At 43.4% G+C, this 19869-nt stretch overlaps 2 protein-coding genes, 1 long non-coding RNA gene and 1 pseudogene across 6 annotated transcripts in view; 1 reads left to right on the forward strand and 3 right to left on the reverse strand.

Annotated features, from left to right (window-relative positions):
• Window positions 1–2407, reverse strand: part of LOC139574414 (nucleolar transcription factor 1-like) — a 21020-nt gene extending 18613 nt beyond the window's left edge. For 3 of the 4 annotated variants that reach the window (XM_071398977.1, XM_071398986.1, XM_071398959.1), the window contains exon 1: window positions 918–1015. The gene's annotated coding sequence lies outside the window, so the exon portion shown is untranslated. Of the gene's footprint in view, window positions 1–917; window positions 1016–1876 lie in introns of those variants that run through there. The other variant, XM_071398968.1, reaches the window with a different exon arrangement.
• LOC139574496 (uncharacterized) lies at window positions 801–3023 on the forward strand. Its single transcript, XR_011674788.1, has 2 exons — window positions 801–1051; window positions 2544–3023. It is a non-coding gene; the product is annotated as an uncharacterized lncRNA (long non-coding RNA).
• LOC139574408 (band 3 anion exchange protein) lies at window positions 2731–14198 on the reverse strand. Its single transcript, XM_071398945.1, has 20 exons — window positions 14044–14198; window positions 10418–10504; window positions 10213–10268; window positions 9554–9657; window positions 9393–9439; window positions 9120–9285; window positions 8714–8922; window positions 8517–8559; window positions 7967–8151; window positions 7601–7808; window positions 7155–7358; window positions 6866–7014; window positions 6457–6651; window positions 6019–6264; window positions 5723–5812; window positions 5421–5587; window positions 5098–5339; window positions 4774–4943; window positions 4121–4294; window positions 2731–3732 (listed from the first exon to the last, which is right to left on the reverse strand). Exons 2-20 carry the CDS (start codon window positions 10442–10444, stop codon window positions 3655–3657), a joined length of 2760 nt encoding a protein of 919 aa, XP_071255046.1. The 5' UTR covers window positions 10445–10504; window positions 14044–14198; the 3' UTR covers window positions 2731–3654.
• A 2982-nt stretch (window positions 14199–17180) lies between these two features.
• LOC139574502 (migration and invasion enhancer 1-like) lies at window positions 17181–19824 on the reverse strand (annotated as a pseudogene).
• Between the last annotated feature and the right edge of the window lie 45 nt (window positions 19825–19869).

Below are 19869 nucleotides of genomic sequence, written 5' to 3' on the forward strand. Positions count from 1 at the left end.
TATCGAAGCGGGCAACCATAATCAAACCGAAAAAGACTCGAAAAAGCAGGACATTCTTGCGCGAGGCGTAACCGATTTCGGATATGTGACCTCGAGTCTGCAGTCAGCACCCCGCCTGTTGTTTACCCGTTCTTGGTCATATAGTACGCACGAGCTTGTGTTGGACTGCCAGTGCGTTTAAGGGGGGGATACAATTATCGCTGGTCTAATGATCCGTTTAAAACAGTGGTTGGACATAGTTAGCTAGTGTCCCAATAAATCAATGCAGTTTATGGGAAATGTAAAAGTAATATCCTGGTATGATAAGATGGTTTGGGGGGTCCACAAACTCCAACCGAGCCAACGACCGCGCTAGCTAGCTGCAACCGCACTACGCTGGTTCAATACAATGGTTAGCTAGCTGCTAACTCGCTATGTTAGCAACCATCAGATTTACATTAATTTACAGCAATATGTTAGCCAACACGGTGGCCACCTGCAAAATAATCAAATGACAATAATCTATACATTCTAAGGTTTAAAATGGTATAGTAGCTAGCTACTGTCAATTTAAAATATGAAAACCACCACCAGACCAGTCAACTTTTATGCTAGCTAGCTAAAGCTTGGCTAACTTCAGGGGATTCACCATGGATAATGATTTACGTTTTTATTTTGTATATACATTTACATCAATATTGCAGGTAACGTTAACTAGATAAATGTTTGTAATTGGTCGTTCAAAATATGACGTATTGGCCTAACGTTACTAGTTTTGCATTAACCCATAGGAAAAAAATCCAGTTCCAAACGACTGCGACCCGAACACTGACCTCGTCTCCATGAAAGAGAATCATGTTTAGAAAATCATTCATCTCAGACAGACAAATTCACTGTTGTGTTTCTTGAAAAACAACGTTTTTAATGAACAAACTCACCGTGATACGGTTCTATCCACCACGACTTTTCTTTCAGCTGTTGTTGAACACGGGTAAACCAGGTTTTGTAGCCGTGTGGCGAGGATGGGTCATGAAGACTGAGGCACACGAATGAAGAAAAAGGGAAATAAATGGTAACAATCTTCGCCTAATCTTCAGAATTGAAATGAGGATACATAACTACAATCTATCATCATTCACAAGGTTTCAATCCGCGGTTACATTGTATCAAATTGACACCACACAGAATGAAATATTTGTACATTCGAGATTGCAAATGGTTCACTGGCGCGAGGATGGTTCCAGAGCCGCCATGCTACAGGCAAAGCGCGAGTCAGTTAGGATACCGACCGTGACAAGCTCATATGGCGCACTACATGCTTAGCAAGAAATTGGGTTTAAAGTAAGCCTGGGTGTGCAACTAACCTGCCCCGCACCAGGATCATAGGCAACTATAACAGTACCAAAGACTGGTTTTCGCAGGTTGGCAATGATGGTTGTCAAGCGAGATAGAGGGCGAGCCCACACGGTGAGATATTAAACTGAGATCCATGATGGCTAACCAGAGAAGCGGCTGGTTCTGTCAACAACCGCATGGAGGTCTCGGCGCGGAAATAGTAAATTCTTAGTAGAAAATAAGATACACTGGTGAATTAAATTCCAAATTGACGGTGGTCCACAATCAATGTAAATGTTATCAATTTATACCATATTATTTAGACCCTATAGTTCGCATTTCTTACCCGTGGTAAAGGATAGGAAATTCGGGTATGGCGACCTCGGAATGGTCTACCCTACAGCAGTCAGTGTTTTGCTAACACAAGGCATTCAAGATGAGGTGTTCTTTTAAAATTACTCAAGGGAGAAAATAAACCATAGAGCGTAAATTGTTTGTGGAAATAATTGTGTTTATATATCTTTTGAGCAGTCGAATTGACGGAGGTGGCTGTGAGCCTTACCTGTCTCAGCGTGAGTCGAGCTCGTTGTGGAACAAGGGTTGGGTTGAATGTTAGCCAGCACTGCGCCGCCGGTCCAGGGCACAGGCGCTCCAGTCCCCGCAGAGATGGGAACTTCCCCCCGCCTCCATCTCACTTGCTTTCTCCTTCCACTCAACGCGTAGCTCTCTCGATCCGACCATTTCTCTTAGCAAAGACATCCGCATTTTCGATCTCTCCCCGCTGCCGAACGCATCACCCACAGCCATACTATTTTTCCACATTTAGCTCTCCGACCCGCCGTTGCCAACCGAGGACAATGAGCGAGTGCAAATCTTTTAGACTACCGATACTTTAGTAAAAGTTATTTGTCCCAGACAGCTGCCTATATCTAAGTGGAATTTTAGTTAGCTGTTGTATCATCAAACTAATTTCAAAGTATAGCATAATAACTATAACATTTAATAACAATCTGCAGTGTTAAGGCCTACTGAACATTTTGAGAAAGAAAGTGTCATAAACATATATTCATGCCAGCGCTAACTGTTGACAGATTGCGAAAACGATACTGGAATTGTATTCCATGGATAGGCCTATACTTTTAGTGGTGCTCCTATTTGCAAAGTCGAGTAGCCTATTTGACGGTTTCATTTTCTCACTCATGTAATTTCTTCCAACTCCACCTTGTCAGTTTGGGGGCGTAATCCAGCTATCCAATCCAGACAGCCAGATCCATTGGAAACAAATGACTTTCCAATGAGCGCACAGCCTCGTTAAACCGCGTTGGAGTGGCGCCCTTCTCAGTGCTCCTGTGGACCAGCACTGTCAGCCCTCCTACCATTGATGAATAAAGTGATGGAATGTCTCAAATTAAGAAATTAAAGGGTTTAAAATGTCTTTAATTGGTTGGGTGAAAATCAAAACAACAGTTGTACAGTGATTCAAACACACATCAACATACAATAAACCAAATATACAGCTGTCCTTTTACACCTGTCCCTGATCAATGAAAAAATGGTGCAATAGGCCTAGAGTCCGATCTTTTTGCTGTGATTCATATGTCATATTTACACATTTCTCTCCCACGTCATCATTATATTGTTACAATTCATTCAGTGATTAATCGATAATTTTCCTATATGTATCCCTCACCTTTGCAATCCCGAAAGCATTACATCCTGAAGTAAATATGTATTTAGGTATAAGAACTGAATGAGTGACACCACTGGACACCCAACAATAGAACTAAGATGATTTGAACTCCATACTCACACTTTAGCTTGCAACTAAACAAAACAGCAAGAACAAAAGGTAATCTACATAAGACTTTCATTCAATAAGCACACAATGTAGCATAAAACCAAACTGTAACAAAGGAGAGTAATGTAACTAGGGTATAAAATAGGCTACAGAACCAAAGCTAAAATAACAGTCCCATAGAAAAGCTTATAATATTGCATTTATCTATTTATCTGCCTAATACTGATGGGATTATATTTTTGGCATTATTTGGGTATTTGAGAGATAAATGTTAATTGTCATATTAATAGTATAGAATATTAGGCTACCTGTCATTAAAAATGTTTGAATGCTTACCCGAGACCTTCATTTTAGCTTGGCACACAAACATACCCAATTGCAATGAGGTTTCAGGACAGTTGGCTAAAAATACATTTTCCTAAAGAATATTTTTTGATGCCACATACTAATAAATGTGTTAGACACCGGTCCCTATTAAAGCATTGCTTGAGTTTACTGGATCCTCGCAGCGAGTTGAGAAGTGAAAGGTCGTGTCCAGGTGTTCATGGCAACGGGGACTCGTTGTACATATCCTCTCCTGGCTCCTCTTCGAACTTCACCTTGCCGTCAGAGGCATCCAGCTACAACAGGTCACACAGTCTCATTAGAGAAACACACACAGTTTAGTTGAGTTACACTGATTTATTAGAGGCAGAATATATTCTAAACCTCCTGAAATGATTTGAAAGATAGCATTTCCAATAGAAATGAAACTGAACCCAATATGTAGAAAATGAATAGCTATACTGACATTCTATTGATCAACAGCTGAATGGGTATTTTGAAAATGTTCTCTGCAGATTCCATCAGGTCCATACTGTTCTCATGTGTATGTGATTTAGCTAAATCTTCTGACCACTCATCGGCATGACAACATAAGGTACTGACCTGGGACCAGGCTCCTACCCAAAACATATGCATGTGTTGTGATTGTAGTTAACCACATTAAAACATTTGTGTGCCACTTACACATTTCATTTCCTTGTCAGTGAAGAGTGTTCCAGTGATGGCCATGCGCAGGGGGATGGTGAGGATGAGGACAAAGGGCAGAGCCAGGGAGAAGGCACTCATCTTCACCATCCAGAGAGCTCCCAAACACACCATCTGGATCAGAGTGAACAAGTGCATCTTCATAGTAGTTACCTGCAGTAAGGAGATGAGAGAAGGAGGGTTAAGACAGGGGCAACACATTGGATATATACTTATGTTTACCAGGGGCATAACTTTCACTGGGGACGGGCACATTCTGAAATAGCATTTTTGTCCCCCCCAGTTTTATCTTTAGAATGTGATACAAAACAAGGCAATTGTGTGCTTTAGGACCATGTGGCTGCCTCCGAGTGGTCGGGTAGGCTGTTTGGAGTTTTTATCGGATTGTATAAAAATTCAATACAAAATGATGTCTCCCCCCACTTCTAAAACCAAAGTTGCGCTCCTGATATTTACTATGGTGTAAAACTTGTAAGTGCAAAAGTAATTTATGATTTTTCAGATAATTACGTTGTGATTTCCACAGTGTGTTATTGTGTAGGAATTGTCTGGTATGTTTCATAAATTAAATAATGATATAAAACGATGAAACAGAAAGGAGGACAATTGGGGGGTGGAGAGAGGCAGCATACCCTTTGTGCGTAGGCGTCAGCAGGATAGTATTTCCTGGGTACAATAAGCAGAAGCATTCGGTCCCACATCTGGATCCCACTGAGTGAGGTTATACCCATGTAGAGGAAGATTCCAAACAGAGCCGTCATGGGAATCATCTTCAGGATAGGCTCCAAGAGAATGGACACACCTGGGAATAGCAGGAACAACAAACATTTCTCAGACATTTTTAGGAGCTCAACAAAGGACTGTGCTTACCTTTTCTTTAGACACCCAGTGTTCTGTCTGTTCGTCGGGATCGACTGCATCAGCTAAATCTCAGTAGCCTATATGGTAGCACTTACCGACCATGGCGGCCACAAGCATGCCGCTGATCCTTTGCTCCAGCACCTTCTCGATCTCAGGCTTGGGTCCCTTGCTCATGACAGTGAGGGCGTTGGCATGGGTGACAGAACGCACGGTGGCGGCACTCAGCCAGGGCACCCCAAACAGGGAGGCGATGGCACCCATGGTGACCAGGATGAGCAGGTCCAGATGGAAACCAGAGCCCTTCACCATCTTCCTCTCTGGTTTGCTCACAATCAGCCTAGAAAGGTCATAGGTCAAACAATGTTAGGAGGCTTGGTGATTGTGGAGGGACTATGGACATGAAGACAATTTTACTAACGTAGTGATCTGGGATTCGAGGAAGATGAGGATGAAGACCAGCAGGGCTGGCACGCAACACGCCCCCATCATCCAGGCAGGGAAAGGCTTCTTCTCTCCCAGGGGGTTGATGAACCAGCCTCTGGCATTGGGGTTGGACACCATAAGACCCTTGGGCACCACAAGTTTCTGCCAGGGGACACACAAAATACATATCTATTACTAGATATCCCTTTTTACATGAAACAGTTTAAGGATAGAGTAATATGTTATCCACCGAGATCACCTTTTAGTCAAGACAACACAAACCTATAAATCACTAACCTGAGTGTAGGCATCCTCAATGGTGATATCCACAGCGATCATGAAGAAAATGGCAATTGGAACACCAAAATCTCCAATCATCCGACGAATCTGGTGATAGGGAAAACATATGAAGTGAAGGCTATCACACACAGAACACAGAGGGGGCTCTCCAGCCCTAAAAGACCCTATCCTGATTCATCTCTCTTCAATACTGTTCAGCACTAACATACTGTGTAAGCGCCAGGTTGTTAAAAGTTCGCTTTGCTCACAGACATACAGTTGTCATCACTGTTGAAAACAGCTGTAGCTCTTACCGGTCCAGGGAGGAAGTGGCCATTTTTGAACTGACGGAGGAAGTATGCGATGAAGAAACACCCGAACATAAGACACATGGAAAGCAGGGCGGTGTTGGGGTAGGCCCTCTCATGTACGACCTCGTGCACTGTCGTGTTGCCATCATCATGATACTCTATGTGCTCCTTGACCACCGGGTGGAAAGGGTTTTCCAGGGTGTCGTTCAAGTGATCATAGTTCAGAACCAGAGGGTGAGCTTTGAAGATCTGAATAACAAGAGAAGAAAAGTAGGTATGTAGATTAATTAGCAGCGGAGGACAGGAGGGGTGTGAAGGAAAGGAGAAAGACAGGTTTTATTTCTGTATTTACAGTTGAGGTATAAAAAAGTGCTTAGGATGGTGGATGGATGTAAATGTTGGGATGGATGTGAGGAGATGAGGTGGAGTGATGTGTGGTACCTTGCCGAGCTTGCTGAAGGTCTCGTAGATGAAGATGAGGGAGATGAGGATGGAGAAGATCTCCTGCGTGAAGCGGGAGATGAATTTGACCAGGAAGCTGCCCTCCACGGCCACGATAACCACCACGATGATCACCAGCCACAGGCCTACCCAGATACGGCCCACAATGTACTCAATCTCCTGGGACTTGCAGAACTAGACAATGGGATTTATAAAAATAAGTTGTTTATGTTAATGATGTACTTGCATTGTAACTTTGAAATTCCTAGTTATCATAATAGTCAATGCAAATCATATCTAATAGGATTGACATCCTGAGGACATGAAGCAGTGATGGCTCAGCATACTGTCATCAGGGGTTAGAGCTAGGGCTCACTGAACTGTTATGTGAAAGTTCTATGATACATACCGCAAAGAAGGCCTCCTCAAACACCAGCAGTGGTCCAGAGAAGCCGATGACCAGTGTAGGCTGGGCTGCGATGAAGGCGAAGATGATGCCCTGGACGCAGGTGGAGATCATCAGCTCAGACACGCCCATCATGTGCTCCGTCTTATCGGCTGGAGGCAGAGGTCAGGAGAATGAAGGGCATGATTATAACCGCTGTTATGTAGGCCTACCAACAAATCCTATATAGAGTCAGTCAGTGCTCCTGTCCTCTATGATACTAGGTGGGTCCCTCCTTCAGACATGAACTCACCCAGCAGGCCTCCGAAGGTGATGGCAGGGGACAGGGCAGCGAAGTAGATGAAGATGACAGCAGCCAGGACCTGGGGGTCGAGGGCGTCTGTGAAGTCACTGATGTAATGGCGGTACCGCCGCTTCATGTCCTTTATCATCCCGCCGAAGGGAATGCCTGTCCGGGCCAGTGGGTCTTCTCTTGGCTCCTCATCGGCCTCATCAGCTGGATACAAAAACAAAACAAATAATGACTCAAAATGAGCACAGACAGAGCAAGTGTTTTGGATGGGTTTAGACTAGAATCTCCAGAATCTCTGTATTTTCTAAATATCAATTTTATTTGGAAAATCATATTAGAAGGAAATGTAGGCCAAATGTAAACAATCCCTAATTTGGAAATTGAATTAACAAGTTATATGTAGATTTAGATTAGTTGTAACTACAGGGTTAGTCTGTGTGACTGACCTTTGGCCCCGCCACCAAATATGATTCGGGTGTCAGAGGGGCGGAGTCTGTCCTTCAGCATCTTCTTCTGGAAGTCAATGATTGGCTGGAGCATGCGCTCGTCCTGGATCTCAGTGGGCGGGATGACGATGCTGCAGTCCATGAAATCAGCGATGGCATTGGTCAATTCCTTGTTAGTCTGGGCTAGGTAAGCCTCCAGACTAAAGACCTGTAGGACCGGAGACGTGGGGAGAGCATGGTTAGCTATTGTAAAACACTGAAAACATTAATCTAGATACTATGAAGCATCTCCTCATTCTTCCACTCCCCCCTTGCGCTCCTTGGCCTTAATAAGTCCCATCCCTCTTTCCACTCCTATTTTCTCACCCAGTCAGCCATAAGGGCAGCCATGGCACGGCCACTCTCATGGTAATCCACTCCTCCCTGGCTGGGGCCCACCAGCACAAAGACGAAGCGCACCGGCACAGGGGCCTCCAGGGCCCCCTCTATCACCACAGAGTCCCCCAGCCTGACGAAGGCCACGGCAGGCTTCTCCAGGGAGTCCATCACCCCTGGAACAAACACACACACATAGAGCTTAGATTACAGTCTCCATATTCTTTAGAATAAATGGTTGAATAGGCAAATCAGGCAGAGTATCCAGTTGGGCTCCCGAGTGGCGCAGCGGTCTAAGGCACTGCATCTCAGTACTAGAGGCGTTACTACAGACACCCTGGTTCGATTCCAGGAGGTATCACAACCGGCCGTGATTGGGAGTCCCATAGGGCGGCACACAATTGGCCCAGCGTCGTCCGGGTTTGGCCGGTGTAGGCCGCCATTATAAATAAGAATTTGTTCTTTACTGACTTGCCTAGTTAAATAAAATAAATATAAAAAGTTGGTGGTGAGTTGTATTTCACTTTCACACACGACTTACCTGAGAGGACAATGGAGGCTTCCACGCTATCAGTTGTATCTCTCTGAAAAGCGAAGGGAGGAAGGTCAGTTGGTGAGATATTGGGAGAGAAAGATAGATTTATCAAAGAAAGAGGAAGAGAGGTTGAATGAAGTCATGAAGTGCTGGAATGATATGTAGATTTAGCGGTGGGATATAGATCCTAAGCCTAGTGTTACCTGCTTGGTGACAGAGAAGGTCTGCATCTCGATGTCTCCTCCCAGGGGTTGAGCTCCAGCTCCCTCAGACTGACTGCGTCTCTGCAGTAGAGCCCTCAGCAGGCCATCTCTATCAGTGGCACGGATCTCACCCTTGCTCTGCAATTCATCCACAACCTTCTCAGCCACAGCAGACAGACTGCTGGCCTGCAGGTCCAGAATGATCGCACCTGAACACACAGACAGAGTTTTGGGATAGGTCAAACATGGCCTGTTGCTGCCTGCCATCTATTGTTGGAAATACGGTTTCATATGGTGGCTCTGTGAAAAGATTCATTTGCTAATAACCTCATGAAATTATCCAGCTTATGTCAAGAAATTATTATAGATTGGGTGATAAACACAGTGAATTTGTTCAGATAGTCACCTGTGCTCATGATCTTGCGAAGCTGGATCAGACTCTTAAAGGTGAGGTACGAGACGTGGGAGGGGCCCCACTTGCCCGTTGCTGGGTTCAAATTCTCCTCATAGCCCACCCAGCGGCCAGTCTCCTGCCAGCTGCTGCCCATGAGCTCATTCAGCTCTACATAGGCCTGAGACACACACACACACAACATCATGCTCAGGTTCAAAATGGCAACTTCCTTGTCAATATACTAGGTATCCGTTTATTTGAAGCTATACCACAAATGGGGCTTACCTGAGCATCCCCTCTGGTGTTGGCATTGGTGTTCAGGTTCAGATAGGCTGAAATACAGAGAGGTAGTGTTCAGTTCTAGCACTCCATTGGAGGTGTACTTGTGTAGGAGAGACATACAGAGGGGAGTAGAGAGAATGTGTTGATGAGCGTTTAGTGCTCACCCTCTGGGTCAGTGTGAATGACGATGCTCTGGATGGCCTGGTTGCTGTCCTCTTCCTGCCTGCTCTGCTCCAGGTCATAGTTGCCACTGTGGCCCGGTGGGGTCCTGGGGAGGGAAAGGGAGGGGGGAGAACCAGGTTAGTGAGGGGGGGCACGGGACGCAGGTGTGCTGCTCCTCAACACCTGTCCATGTCTCACCAGATCTTACAGACAACAGGCCAGGTTGTGTTCCTTTCTTTCATGAAGTACCTGCAGCTCCTGGTGTTTAGTGTTCTGGCCAAAAGGGGCAGCAAAAGCCTGTATGACGTCTGTATATTCTGTAGCCTCAGAATCATTCGCTGGTGTGTTACCAGAGATTGGTGACTTCAGTGAGACTTGGGCAAGCTCTGCATTATCAGTCCTGCCTTCTCAGATAAGGACGTCATGCTGGTTTAGACCAGTGGGGGGTGGTGTTGTATAATCATTTACAGTAGACCTACTTCTGATCACTCTCACTGACAATCTAGACAACCACTTGATGTAGCTGCATTCACAAAATCTTGTTTTAGACTCTTTCACCCATTAATTTAATTCCTTCTAATATTGTTCAGGTTGGACTTTTTGTATGAGGAAATGCTAATTAGACTTAAAAAATGAACTTTTAAGAGGGGAGAGCACTCACGGTCTGATCGGAGAAGGGAAAGCAGAGTCACTCTCCTCCTTATAGGACATGACATCCTGGATGGAATCAGAGAGAGAGAGAGAGGGGGGGGGGGGGGGGTCAAAGTAAAAGATGTAAATAAAATGTTACAAATACTTTGAATTGACAACTCATATTTCCCCATCCCATTTATTGCATTATTGCAATAAAAATGTGTTTTATCCACCTCTCCAAAAGACAGATCGTTCTCCATTGGAGTGTGTCAGTGCTTGCTTCGTCTGTCCTTAAACTTTCAGCAACGTTTGTGCATACCCTGTAATGTGAATGCACATTGACATAAATTAATAAACACAAACACACTAGAATTAGACACATGAAATACAGACATGCATTTGACCTTTATTTTACCATTGAAATGAACAATCTCTTACAAGAGAGACCTGGCCAAAAAATCAAAACACTACAGTTTCAAAAAATAAATGTACACATTGAGCAACAACATGGTTTAGGGAAGTGTCGTGCAACTAAGGGTCAAAACACTGACAGCCCCTCACTTCATTTTATATCATAGTGTTTACCCTTGCTTTAAACAAATTTAAATGTAGGAGCTCTTGTAATTTCCAGGACTTCTTGAAGCTTGTTCCAAATGGAAGGGCCAGAGAACCCTCCCCAGATTTTGTGTTAAATGCTCTACAACAAAGCTTTCTTAGTGTCCAACAAGCTTTCTCTACCCTTAACCTTGTTCTGAACACCTCCAAAACAAAGGTCATGTGGTTTGGTAAGAAGAATGCCCCTCTCCCCACAGGTGTGATTACAACCTCTGAGGGTTTAGAGCTTGAGGTAGTCACCTCATACAAGTACTTGGAAATATGGCTAGACGGTGCACTGTCCTTTTCTCAGCACATATCAAAGCTGCAGGCTAAAGTTAAATCTAGACTTGGTTTCCTCTATCATAATTGCTCCTCTTTCACCCCAGCTGCCATACTAACCCTGATTCAGATGACCATCCTACCCAAGCTAGATTACAGAGACATAATTTGTAGATCGGCAGGTAAGGGTGCTCTCGAGCGGCTAGATGTTCTTTACCATTCGGCCATCAGATTTGCCACCAATGCTCCTTATAGGACACATCACTGCACTCTCTACTCCTCTGTAAACTGGTCATCTCTGTATACCCGTTGCAAGACCCACTGGTTGATGCTTATTTATAAAACCCTCTTAGGCCTCCCCCCTATCTGAGATATCTACTGCAGCCCTCATTCTCCACATACAACACCCATTCTGCCAGTCCACATTCTGTTAAAGATCCCCAAAGCACACACATCCCTGGGTCGCTCCTCTTCTCAGTTCGCTGCAGCTAGCGACTGGAACGAGCTGAAACACTCAAACTGGACCGTTATCTCAATCTCTTCATTCAAAGACTCAATCATGAACACTCTTACAGGCAGTTGTGGCTGCTTTGTGTGATGTATTGTTGTCTCTACCTTCTTGACCTTTGTGCTGTTGACTTTGCCCAATAATGTTTCTACCATGTTTTTGTACTGCTACCATGTTGTGTTGCTACCATGTTGTTGTCATGTTATGTTGCTACCATGCTGTGTTGTCATGTTTTGCTGCCTTGTTATGTTGTTGTCTTAGGTCTCTCTTTATGTAGGGTTGTGTCTCTCTTGTTGTGATGTGTGTTTTGTCCTATATTTCTATTGTATTTTTTTATTTTATCCCAGGCCCCCGTCCCCGCAGGAGGCCTTTTGCCTTTTGGTAGGCCGTCATTGTAAATAAGAATTTGTTCTTAACTGACTTGCCTAGTTAAATAAAATTAAAAATTAAAAAGCAATGAACCTTTTTCCTCTAGCTCTGTACGGGCCTAAGGCACAGTCAACAATGCACATGTGAGCGCAGGCGATAGTTGTCATTGTTCTTCTGGACAATGTAGGTACACAGGTGAAAAGGGAGCTGTCTCAGTATGGTCTTATAAATATAAACATACCAATGACTTTGTCTCCGAAGAGCTAAGGAATGCCAGCCCGCTCTCATATAGAGGGGGGATATTAGGGGATTCCCTCTAATGTCACAATCAATGGTTCAACAGTGACATCGAATAAGACCGTGCTCTAGTCTAGACCTCTCAGCTCTATCTTGACCATTTTGGGGGAGGGGGAGGGGCTTATGGCCCTGGGCCTGAAGAATAATTCTGGGAATACCTGAGACTCAACTGCCCCTGCATCAGTTCTATAACTGGGGTAATCTGGGGTAAACTCTGACTGGGGTAATCTGGGGTAAACTCTAATTGGGGTAATATGGGGTAAACTCTAATTGGGGTAATCTGGGGTAAACTCTGACTGGGTTAATCTGGGGTAAACTCTGACTGGGGTAATCTGGAGTAACCTCTAATTGGGGTAATCTGGGATAAACTCTGACTGGGTTAATCTGGGGTAAACTCTGACTGGGGTATTCTGGGGTAAACTCTAATTGGGGTAATCTGGGGTAAACTCTAATTGGGGTAATCTGGGGTAAACTCTGACTGGGGTCATCTGTGGTAAACTCTGACTGGGTTACTCTGGGGTAAACTCTAACTGGGCTAATCTGGGGTAAACTTTATCTGGGGTAATCTGGTGTCAACTCTAAATGGACTGTTTTTGTCATGTTTTCATGGGCTACTCATACACACAGTGAACCCAAATTGGTCACAATGTGTCACAAGCCCAACCAACAGGGCATATGAACCTCTACACAAGTAAGCCTTATAAACAGACTTATGACACATTTTGAGGCCCATTTAATCAAGATACCACCAGCTCATGTCACAGCCCCTATGAGCCGGGCTCCTAACCATGAGTCAGCCGTTGAGACAGTGTGGCCCTTGCAGTGGTTTGAGTAGGAGACTCACAGAGTCTTATCTCTGGTTTACGCCCTCCTCAGGCCAGACAGACACCCTAGTGCTCTAGTCATCTATTACAGTAACTTACAATATTACAATTCATACTGTAACAACTATTTGGTACAGTAACTTGTAATTTAACTGTTCTACTCTACTCCAAAAACAGTAAAGAAAAAAAGGCTGGTAGTACAATGACAGGCAATACAAATCTTTAAGTGTAAAGTGAGAAGTAGAATATTTTAATGTGTATTAACTTAAAATTGTGTCTTCATATATCTGGTTACACAATGAACATGTAGTGCTCCAAATACACATAAAACAATGTTGATTAGAAATACTATGCAAATGTGTATAACATTGGAACAACAGAGGCTGATGGACAGATAAGACACTGTTCACTACCGCCAAAGTCTCTCAAACCTTGTGACCCTGAGTTTTTTAAACCTCCGTTGACCACTAAATTAAGGTGAGCGGGAAAACTTTAAAAAGTCAACTTTCTTCACATATACCATCACTAATTAAACTGATGAAGAGAAGTGTGATGTTAGCTGTTATTTGAAACATCACGGTCCACAACCAAACACTACAGACCTTAAATTGTACTATACAACTCACACATAATGCTGGTTAGATTTTACAGTCATTTTTGTACCAATTACAAACAAGGAAAAAGCACCTGGGTCATTGTACGGTTAGTTAGCAACAGACTAATTGAGAGACTTGGGTTGTAGAAAGACAAACTCCAACTTGCAGCTATGTCATTCCAAAAATGTATTCTCACTGATAGGCATATATGATACAATTTTAGTATAAACCTCAGATACATGGAAAGTTAGATAAAGTTATCTGTCGCATGTTTCATTCAAATCCCCACCTTTTCTCACCTGTACTCCACTCAATACCACTGACCCCCAAGCCCCCTCAATGACAGACCCCCAGTAAAGGACCCCCGACCTGGGAGGCCACACCCTTACCTGCACCAAGGTGATCCAGCCTAGTCTGTGGCAGTAGAAATAGGTTGATCGCCACGATGCTGACGTAAACGTACCCAATGATAGAGTGACCTGGGGCTGATGGAGAGGCAGAGAGAGAGAAAGAGAGAAATGGAGGGAACACCCATTTGAAAGTACGACGGGGCAAGAAACGCTGTACTACGTTCAGCACCAAAGGGGATAGAGAGATAAGGCCTGTGTGACAGACAAACAGCCCTATCGATGTGGCCCACCTTGGGCCAGGGATATCCCAACCCTCCTCTCTCCCCTCCGCCCTCTCTGTTTGGAATGCTGCCAAGTCAGGGCACAGGGTGCCAGAGAGACCAAACCTGTATGGACCAACAGGACCAGCTTCACCCTGCATGGAGGGGAAAGGGGGTATGCAAGGGGGGCACTCTATCAGGACGTGAGCATCTTGACTTCTGACGTCCTCTTGTTTACGTACTAGGGATTCCCTTCTATGAAAGGAGGGATTCCCCCTCATGATGACCTTGAGTGGGTTTTATTATTAAATTCAACTTTTTCCATTAAGAGCTGCCAAACCTATAAGCAGGCCTCGGTCACACTTTATTTGGATAGTCCGGATTTTCCATCAGTAGATGGTCTACAGATGGTCATACTATCAACAATCTGTTAATAAGCAACTCCTTGCTAAGATTACGGTTAGGGTTAGGTTAAGAATAAGGGTTAGAGTAAGGTTAGGGTTAGAGTTAAGTTTAGGGTTAGGATAATGGTTAAGGTTAGAGCTAGGGTTAGTAGATAGTTAGTTGAAATGTTACTGATAGTCTGTAGATAGTCCGTATAGCATCTACAAATGGACTATCCAAATAAAGTGTTACCCAGGCCCCCACTGACACATGCCATACTGTATGACCTACTGTAACTCCCCCATCACCCTGTGGCTTAATGTTCAGACCATCTGATCAACCTTGATCCATTTAGGACCTTGATTGGGTCTTGGTTTTCAAACACTAGAAACTCATGACAGCAACATACGATGAAACAAGTAAATATATCTTGTGTATCCAAATACAGAGAGCCTGATGGTGGGGGTCTGTGGGTGACCTGTAACATACCTCTATCAGACAGGAGAGGGTCATCCATCCGGACTTTTAATCAGATGAACAGAGATTGAAATATTTAACTCTATTTCCATTTGCTCTGATTCTACAAAACACGCAACATACTGTATCTGTATTTGTATCTGAATATCTGTATGAACGATCTCTCCAGCTTTGCGTGAGGAACTTTCTCTATTTTGTGCACCTCCTGTAAGGGAAATAACAAAATGTTTATACTACTGTAAATGCTGGCCCTTGTAATTGAAAAACCGTAAAGCCCGGTATGAAATACATTTTTATTAACTGGCTCAATGCTTGTTGGATCTTTCTTTTTTTTGGCAAGGTAACTTTGAGGAAATCAATAACATCCCCTGTCACCACTCAACAACTGTTGTTACTTTAAACGCAAATGTTATTGATGCTCCACCACCATTCTTGCCAGTAGTCAATTAATACTAAATCAATCTGTGAAAAGCATGAATTGGAAATGAGAAATATGACAGTGTGTTCATCCATGCTCATGACAGAGGGGTTACTAGATAAGCAGTGGACCACACCCATGTGTTTACTTTAGAGCAGGGGTACTCATCTCTTACCCTATGAGGTCCGGAGCCTGATGGTTTTCTGTTCTACCTGATAATTAATTGCACCCACCTGGTGTCCCAGGTCTAAATCGGTCCCTTATTAGAGGGGAACAATGAAAAAATGGAGTGGAACTGTCTTCAAGGCTTCAAGTTGAATTTCAGGGCTCTAGATGTTCACTGCACTTGGGCTTTTGCATTCACTATTTTTCCCCATTTACTATAGCGCCTATGCTATTTCCCATTCAATTTATGGCACCTGTCTCAGAGCTAAATGGTATTGTAATGTACTCATTGTGAACATGTGATCTGATCAGCCTTTTATGTTATGTATATGTAAATTAAATGTTATAAGCAGGAACTGAAGCATTCTGGGAATGATAATAGTGTGTCTTGTTGAGGGAGTATCAAAGGTATTGAATTACTGAGAAAACAATAAATAATAGGACAAATCAAAAGGGGAGAAGCCTGAGAGAGAGAGAGAGAGACGGACAGGGATAGAGAAAATAGCGATTTTGCTGTGGCACAGGGCAGTTATCAATAGTGGAGGTCCATCTGCCTCTGTACTGTACCTCTTTAGCATTATCGTATGTAATATGCAGAACATAGATGAGGACATAATTCTCTTGGGATTGTTTGTCTTGGGAGTCATGGTGTCCTTGGTTCAATCCCCACAAGGAACAATGTATTCCCGGCCATTAGCTACAATATTGACAAACTAAAGAGGCTGTTGGTTGCATCCTTCTTGTGACATACAGTCACTTGCCAGCTTCATAATTGATCGAAACCAATGCAGGAGGGAATCTCCTCTAACAAATCATATGACAAACCAATAACACCATAAAAATTCATACTTCACAGAGTTGAGAAATTACTGTTGACTGGTATGGAGGGGTCTCTTGCAAAAATTATCATGGCAACCCAATCATGTATGAATTATACAATGCTAATTTTGAATGCTTCAATTCATAAAGTTCTGATGGGGGAATTGTGTGGCACAAAATGGGCGGCAGAGATGGTGACAGTAGTATGGAGCTCATAGACTGAGACGATAGGCTCTATCAGGCATAGAGCAAGCAGGCTTGCATGAATTATCACTCCTTACCAGAGCCTGTACCCTGGACCCACCTAGCCAGTGTCAGCCACTTACCACCCAAGGAGCAGAAACTCATAAAGGGCCAAAGTGCAAAACCATCAACCAAGCAAAAGGAATTCAACAGACAGTACACAACGCAGAACATACTGTAGAAGTCAGATACATGTGAAAACTAATTCAGCAAATATCACTTTACAGAATAGGACTTTTTAACACTGAGTTGAGTATGGCAAGTAATAGAAAGCTGTAGGCAAAGGATTTTGCCTGTGTCACCCTCTAGTGTACAAATGTGCCTCAGTGAAAACAAGTGTCTGTATGGGTTGCGGTCTCCTCCTTCCTCCTGTGTTGCCAGTAAAGCCTGGGTTCTGAACATGACAACAATTAGGAAGAAAACAAACAATGTCATTTTATTTTGAGATTGAAGTCCTCCCAGTGGGTAACAAACATTGTCATCAGCAATCAATAACAGTATTCAGCGATGATAATTCAAATGGCGTGTGATGAACATGGGCTGATGTCTCGTTAGTGTAGCAGACAGACCAGTGGGTGGTGGCCTTCATTACCATAACTAGCAATTAATCTACACAACTGACCAGTTCTACTTAAAGCTAATTGCAAAGCATCAGTTGCAATATGGGAGATCAATACACAGTAACACAACGCGAGACAGGCTTCAGCAGCTCAAATTGATCGTTTATCTGGCTGATGATGGTGCTGTAAACAGATAGGCATGGAAGATCTGGAGTAAGGAAGTTCCACCCAACCAGACTTCACATGTCCTCCCTTTCTCTGATCCCATAACATAGGAGCTGCCAGGACTGGGGTCATCATACTATAAACCTTTCAGCTTTGGGCTACAGTAATCATATAATGTCCTGGAACACTGCAATGGGAGCAGAGAGAGAGAAGGAACAGAAAGGAGTCTCTGCTGTGTGAGTGGTGACAGACAGCAGCATTGGTCTGAGTGATAACTGTTGGAGGATGGAGGGAACTGAGATCTACAGGATGACACAAGGTGAGCGATTTCTGGTCCACTTTTCCACTTGCTTGCCATCATAGGTGTTCTGGAGAGCGTCCCTGACCTGAAGGGGCATACACATTGTTGAGACCATTTGTGTCAATTTCAAAACATTTGTGTCAATTTCAGTGATGTAAACAAACTGTCTGAAGTTGACAGTTCTGCAACTTCAGAGGAGAAAGCTTCCTTTACTCACATCCTTTTCCATGGGGAAGCCACCTGTTTCCAGCTTGGAGAAGACCAGCTCCCCGTTGATCTCCAACTCAAAGCTGCCTGCAGAAACAACAGCATCACACTTCTCTTCAAAACAAATGTAGGTTTAACCTTGATGGACACATACACAAAACAGGTATGAAAACTGGTATTTTACCAAAAAGAATAGGTAAATATTACAACATATATTACAACAATACATTTCACTGTAGCCACTGTGCTTCTACATCTGCATTGCTTGCTCTTTGGGGATTTAGGCTGTGTTTCTGTATAGCACTTTGTGACAACAGCTGATGTAAAAAGGGCTTTATAAAATAAATGTGATTGATTGGTTATCCAGCTGACCTTTTCGTCCTACAAAGCCTGACACCTCCGCCTCAGGAAACTCCACAGCGACAGCCTGCTGAAGTTTCTTGTAGCGGGGTTCGTACCCTCATTGGCCACTGAAACAGTGATAGAAAACCAAAACTGTGATGAATAATTAAAACGGCATAAAAACATACAACATACAGACTCAACCTGAGTGTTAAAAGGTATGGCAGTTGCCATATTTCCATAGTTTGCATAATGGAAATGTTCCATGACTTCCAGTTTCCGGCCTCTTTGTTAAACAAACGCATCCTCCCAGATATAAATGAATATAAACCTACCAGTACTCCACTCTGATCTGCACCACACCCATGGCTTTTGACCCAGATTCTTCTTCTCACTCCTTTCTTCTTGATTGTGCTTCGCTGATGTAAAGGTGTTTTGCCCGGATGACTGAGGTTGGAGGAGTAAGAAACCTCAATATGAAAATACAATAGCAGCAATCGTAACCTGCCTCCTTAGTTATAAGTAAGTCTAATAGGGTATATTGGATTACACGTTTACTGTCCCAGGTAGGGTTGGGCCAGTGATCAACTGAAACAGGCAAGTTACTACATGATAGTTAACTGTCTTTTCATGTAAACAATAAAACATTGCAAAAACAAAAACCATTGACAATCGAGACACCAAAGGCTCATCATCCTGAGTTATTTGAAGTTTCTATCATTTTCTATAGTAATGGATAAGTTCTAGAAAAACATTGAAACGTGTATTGAGACAATAATATAGCTGGGCAGGGTATTGGATTCCATGTCAAGACCATAACATGCAGGAACAACACCTCCACAAAATGTCATATCTGAGAGGATCTATTCCTACTCAGAATGAGTTGGAAACATTTCAGTTAACAGAAGTACATAGCTAGCTTGATGGCAGTGGTATTTTGAGCTGAACACCAGTTAACTCAGGAAGAAAACTGAAATGTAAATTCCAATTGCCCTGAACATCTATTCAATGTGGAATTATAATTTCAGTTTACTTCCTGAATCTAATTAATTAAAATTGACCGCAAACCTGCTTAACACATTCAATACAGGAAGAAAAACTCGGACACACTTTACTGTAGCCAGTCAGCAGGGTTTGATCAATGCAAACGTACCAAGATGCTTCTTGCTCCAAAGGCTTTTCTCTTCCTACTGCAGTTGTCATGGCTGGCTCTGTGTTGACATTACAGCGTGGGTGTAGCCTACAGCTGTTCCCCCTATAGAATGATCACATGACAGTGGCATTCGATGTCTGAATGTGAGCATCAACAAGAGAGTAATTACTGAGACCTGAGTAACACACCTGAGGTGCTATGTTGCCATGGGGACGTACTGTATGGAGAGTTCAGACCTGTGAATGAGCCAATACTCTAATAATATGGTAATATGTTGTCACATAGCCCTTTGGAACGGACATGTTCTCCATTCTAATGGAGTTGAGTAGTTATTACAGAAGTGAAACAAAGAGAAGAAAAAGCATGTTAAG

This window comes from Salvelinus alpinus, chromosome 1 (assembly GCF_045679555.1).
Source record: "Salvelinus alpinus chromosome 1, SLU_Salpinus.1, whole genome shotgun sequence".
Taxonomy (NCBI): domain Eukaryota; kingdom Metazoa; phylum Chordata; class Actinopteri; order Salmoniformes; family Salmonidae; genus Salvelinus; species Salvelinus alpinus.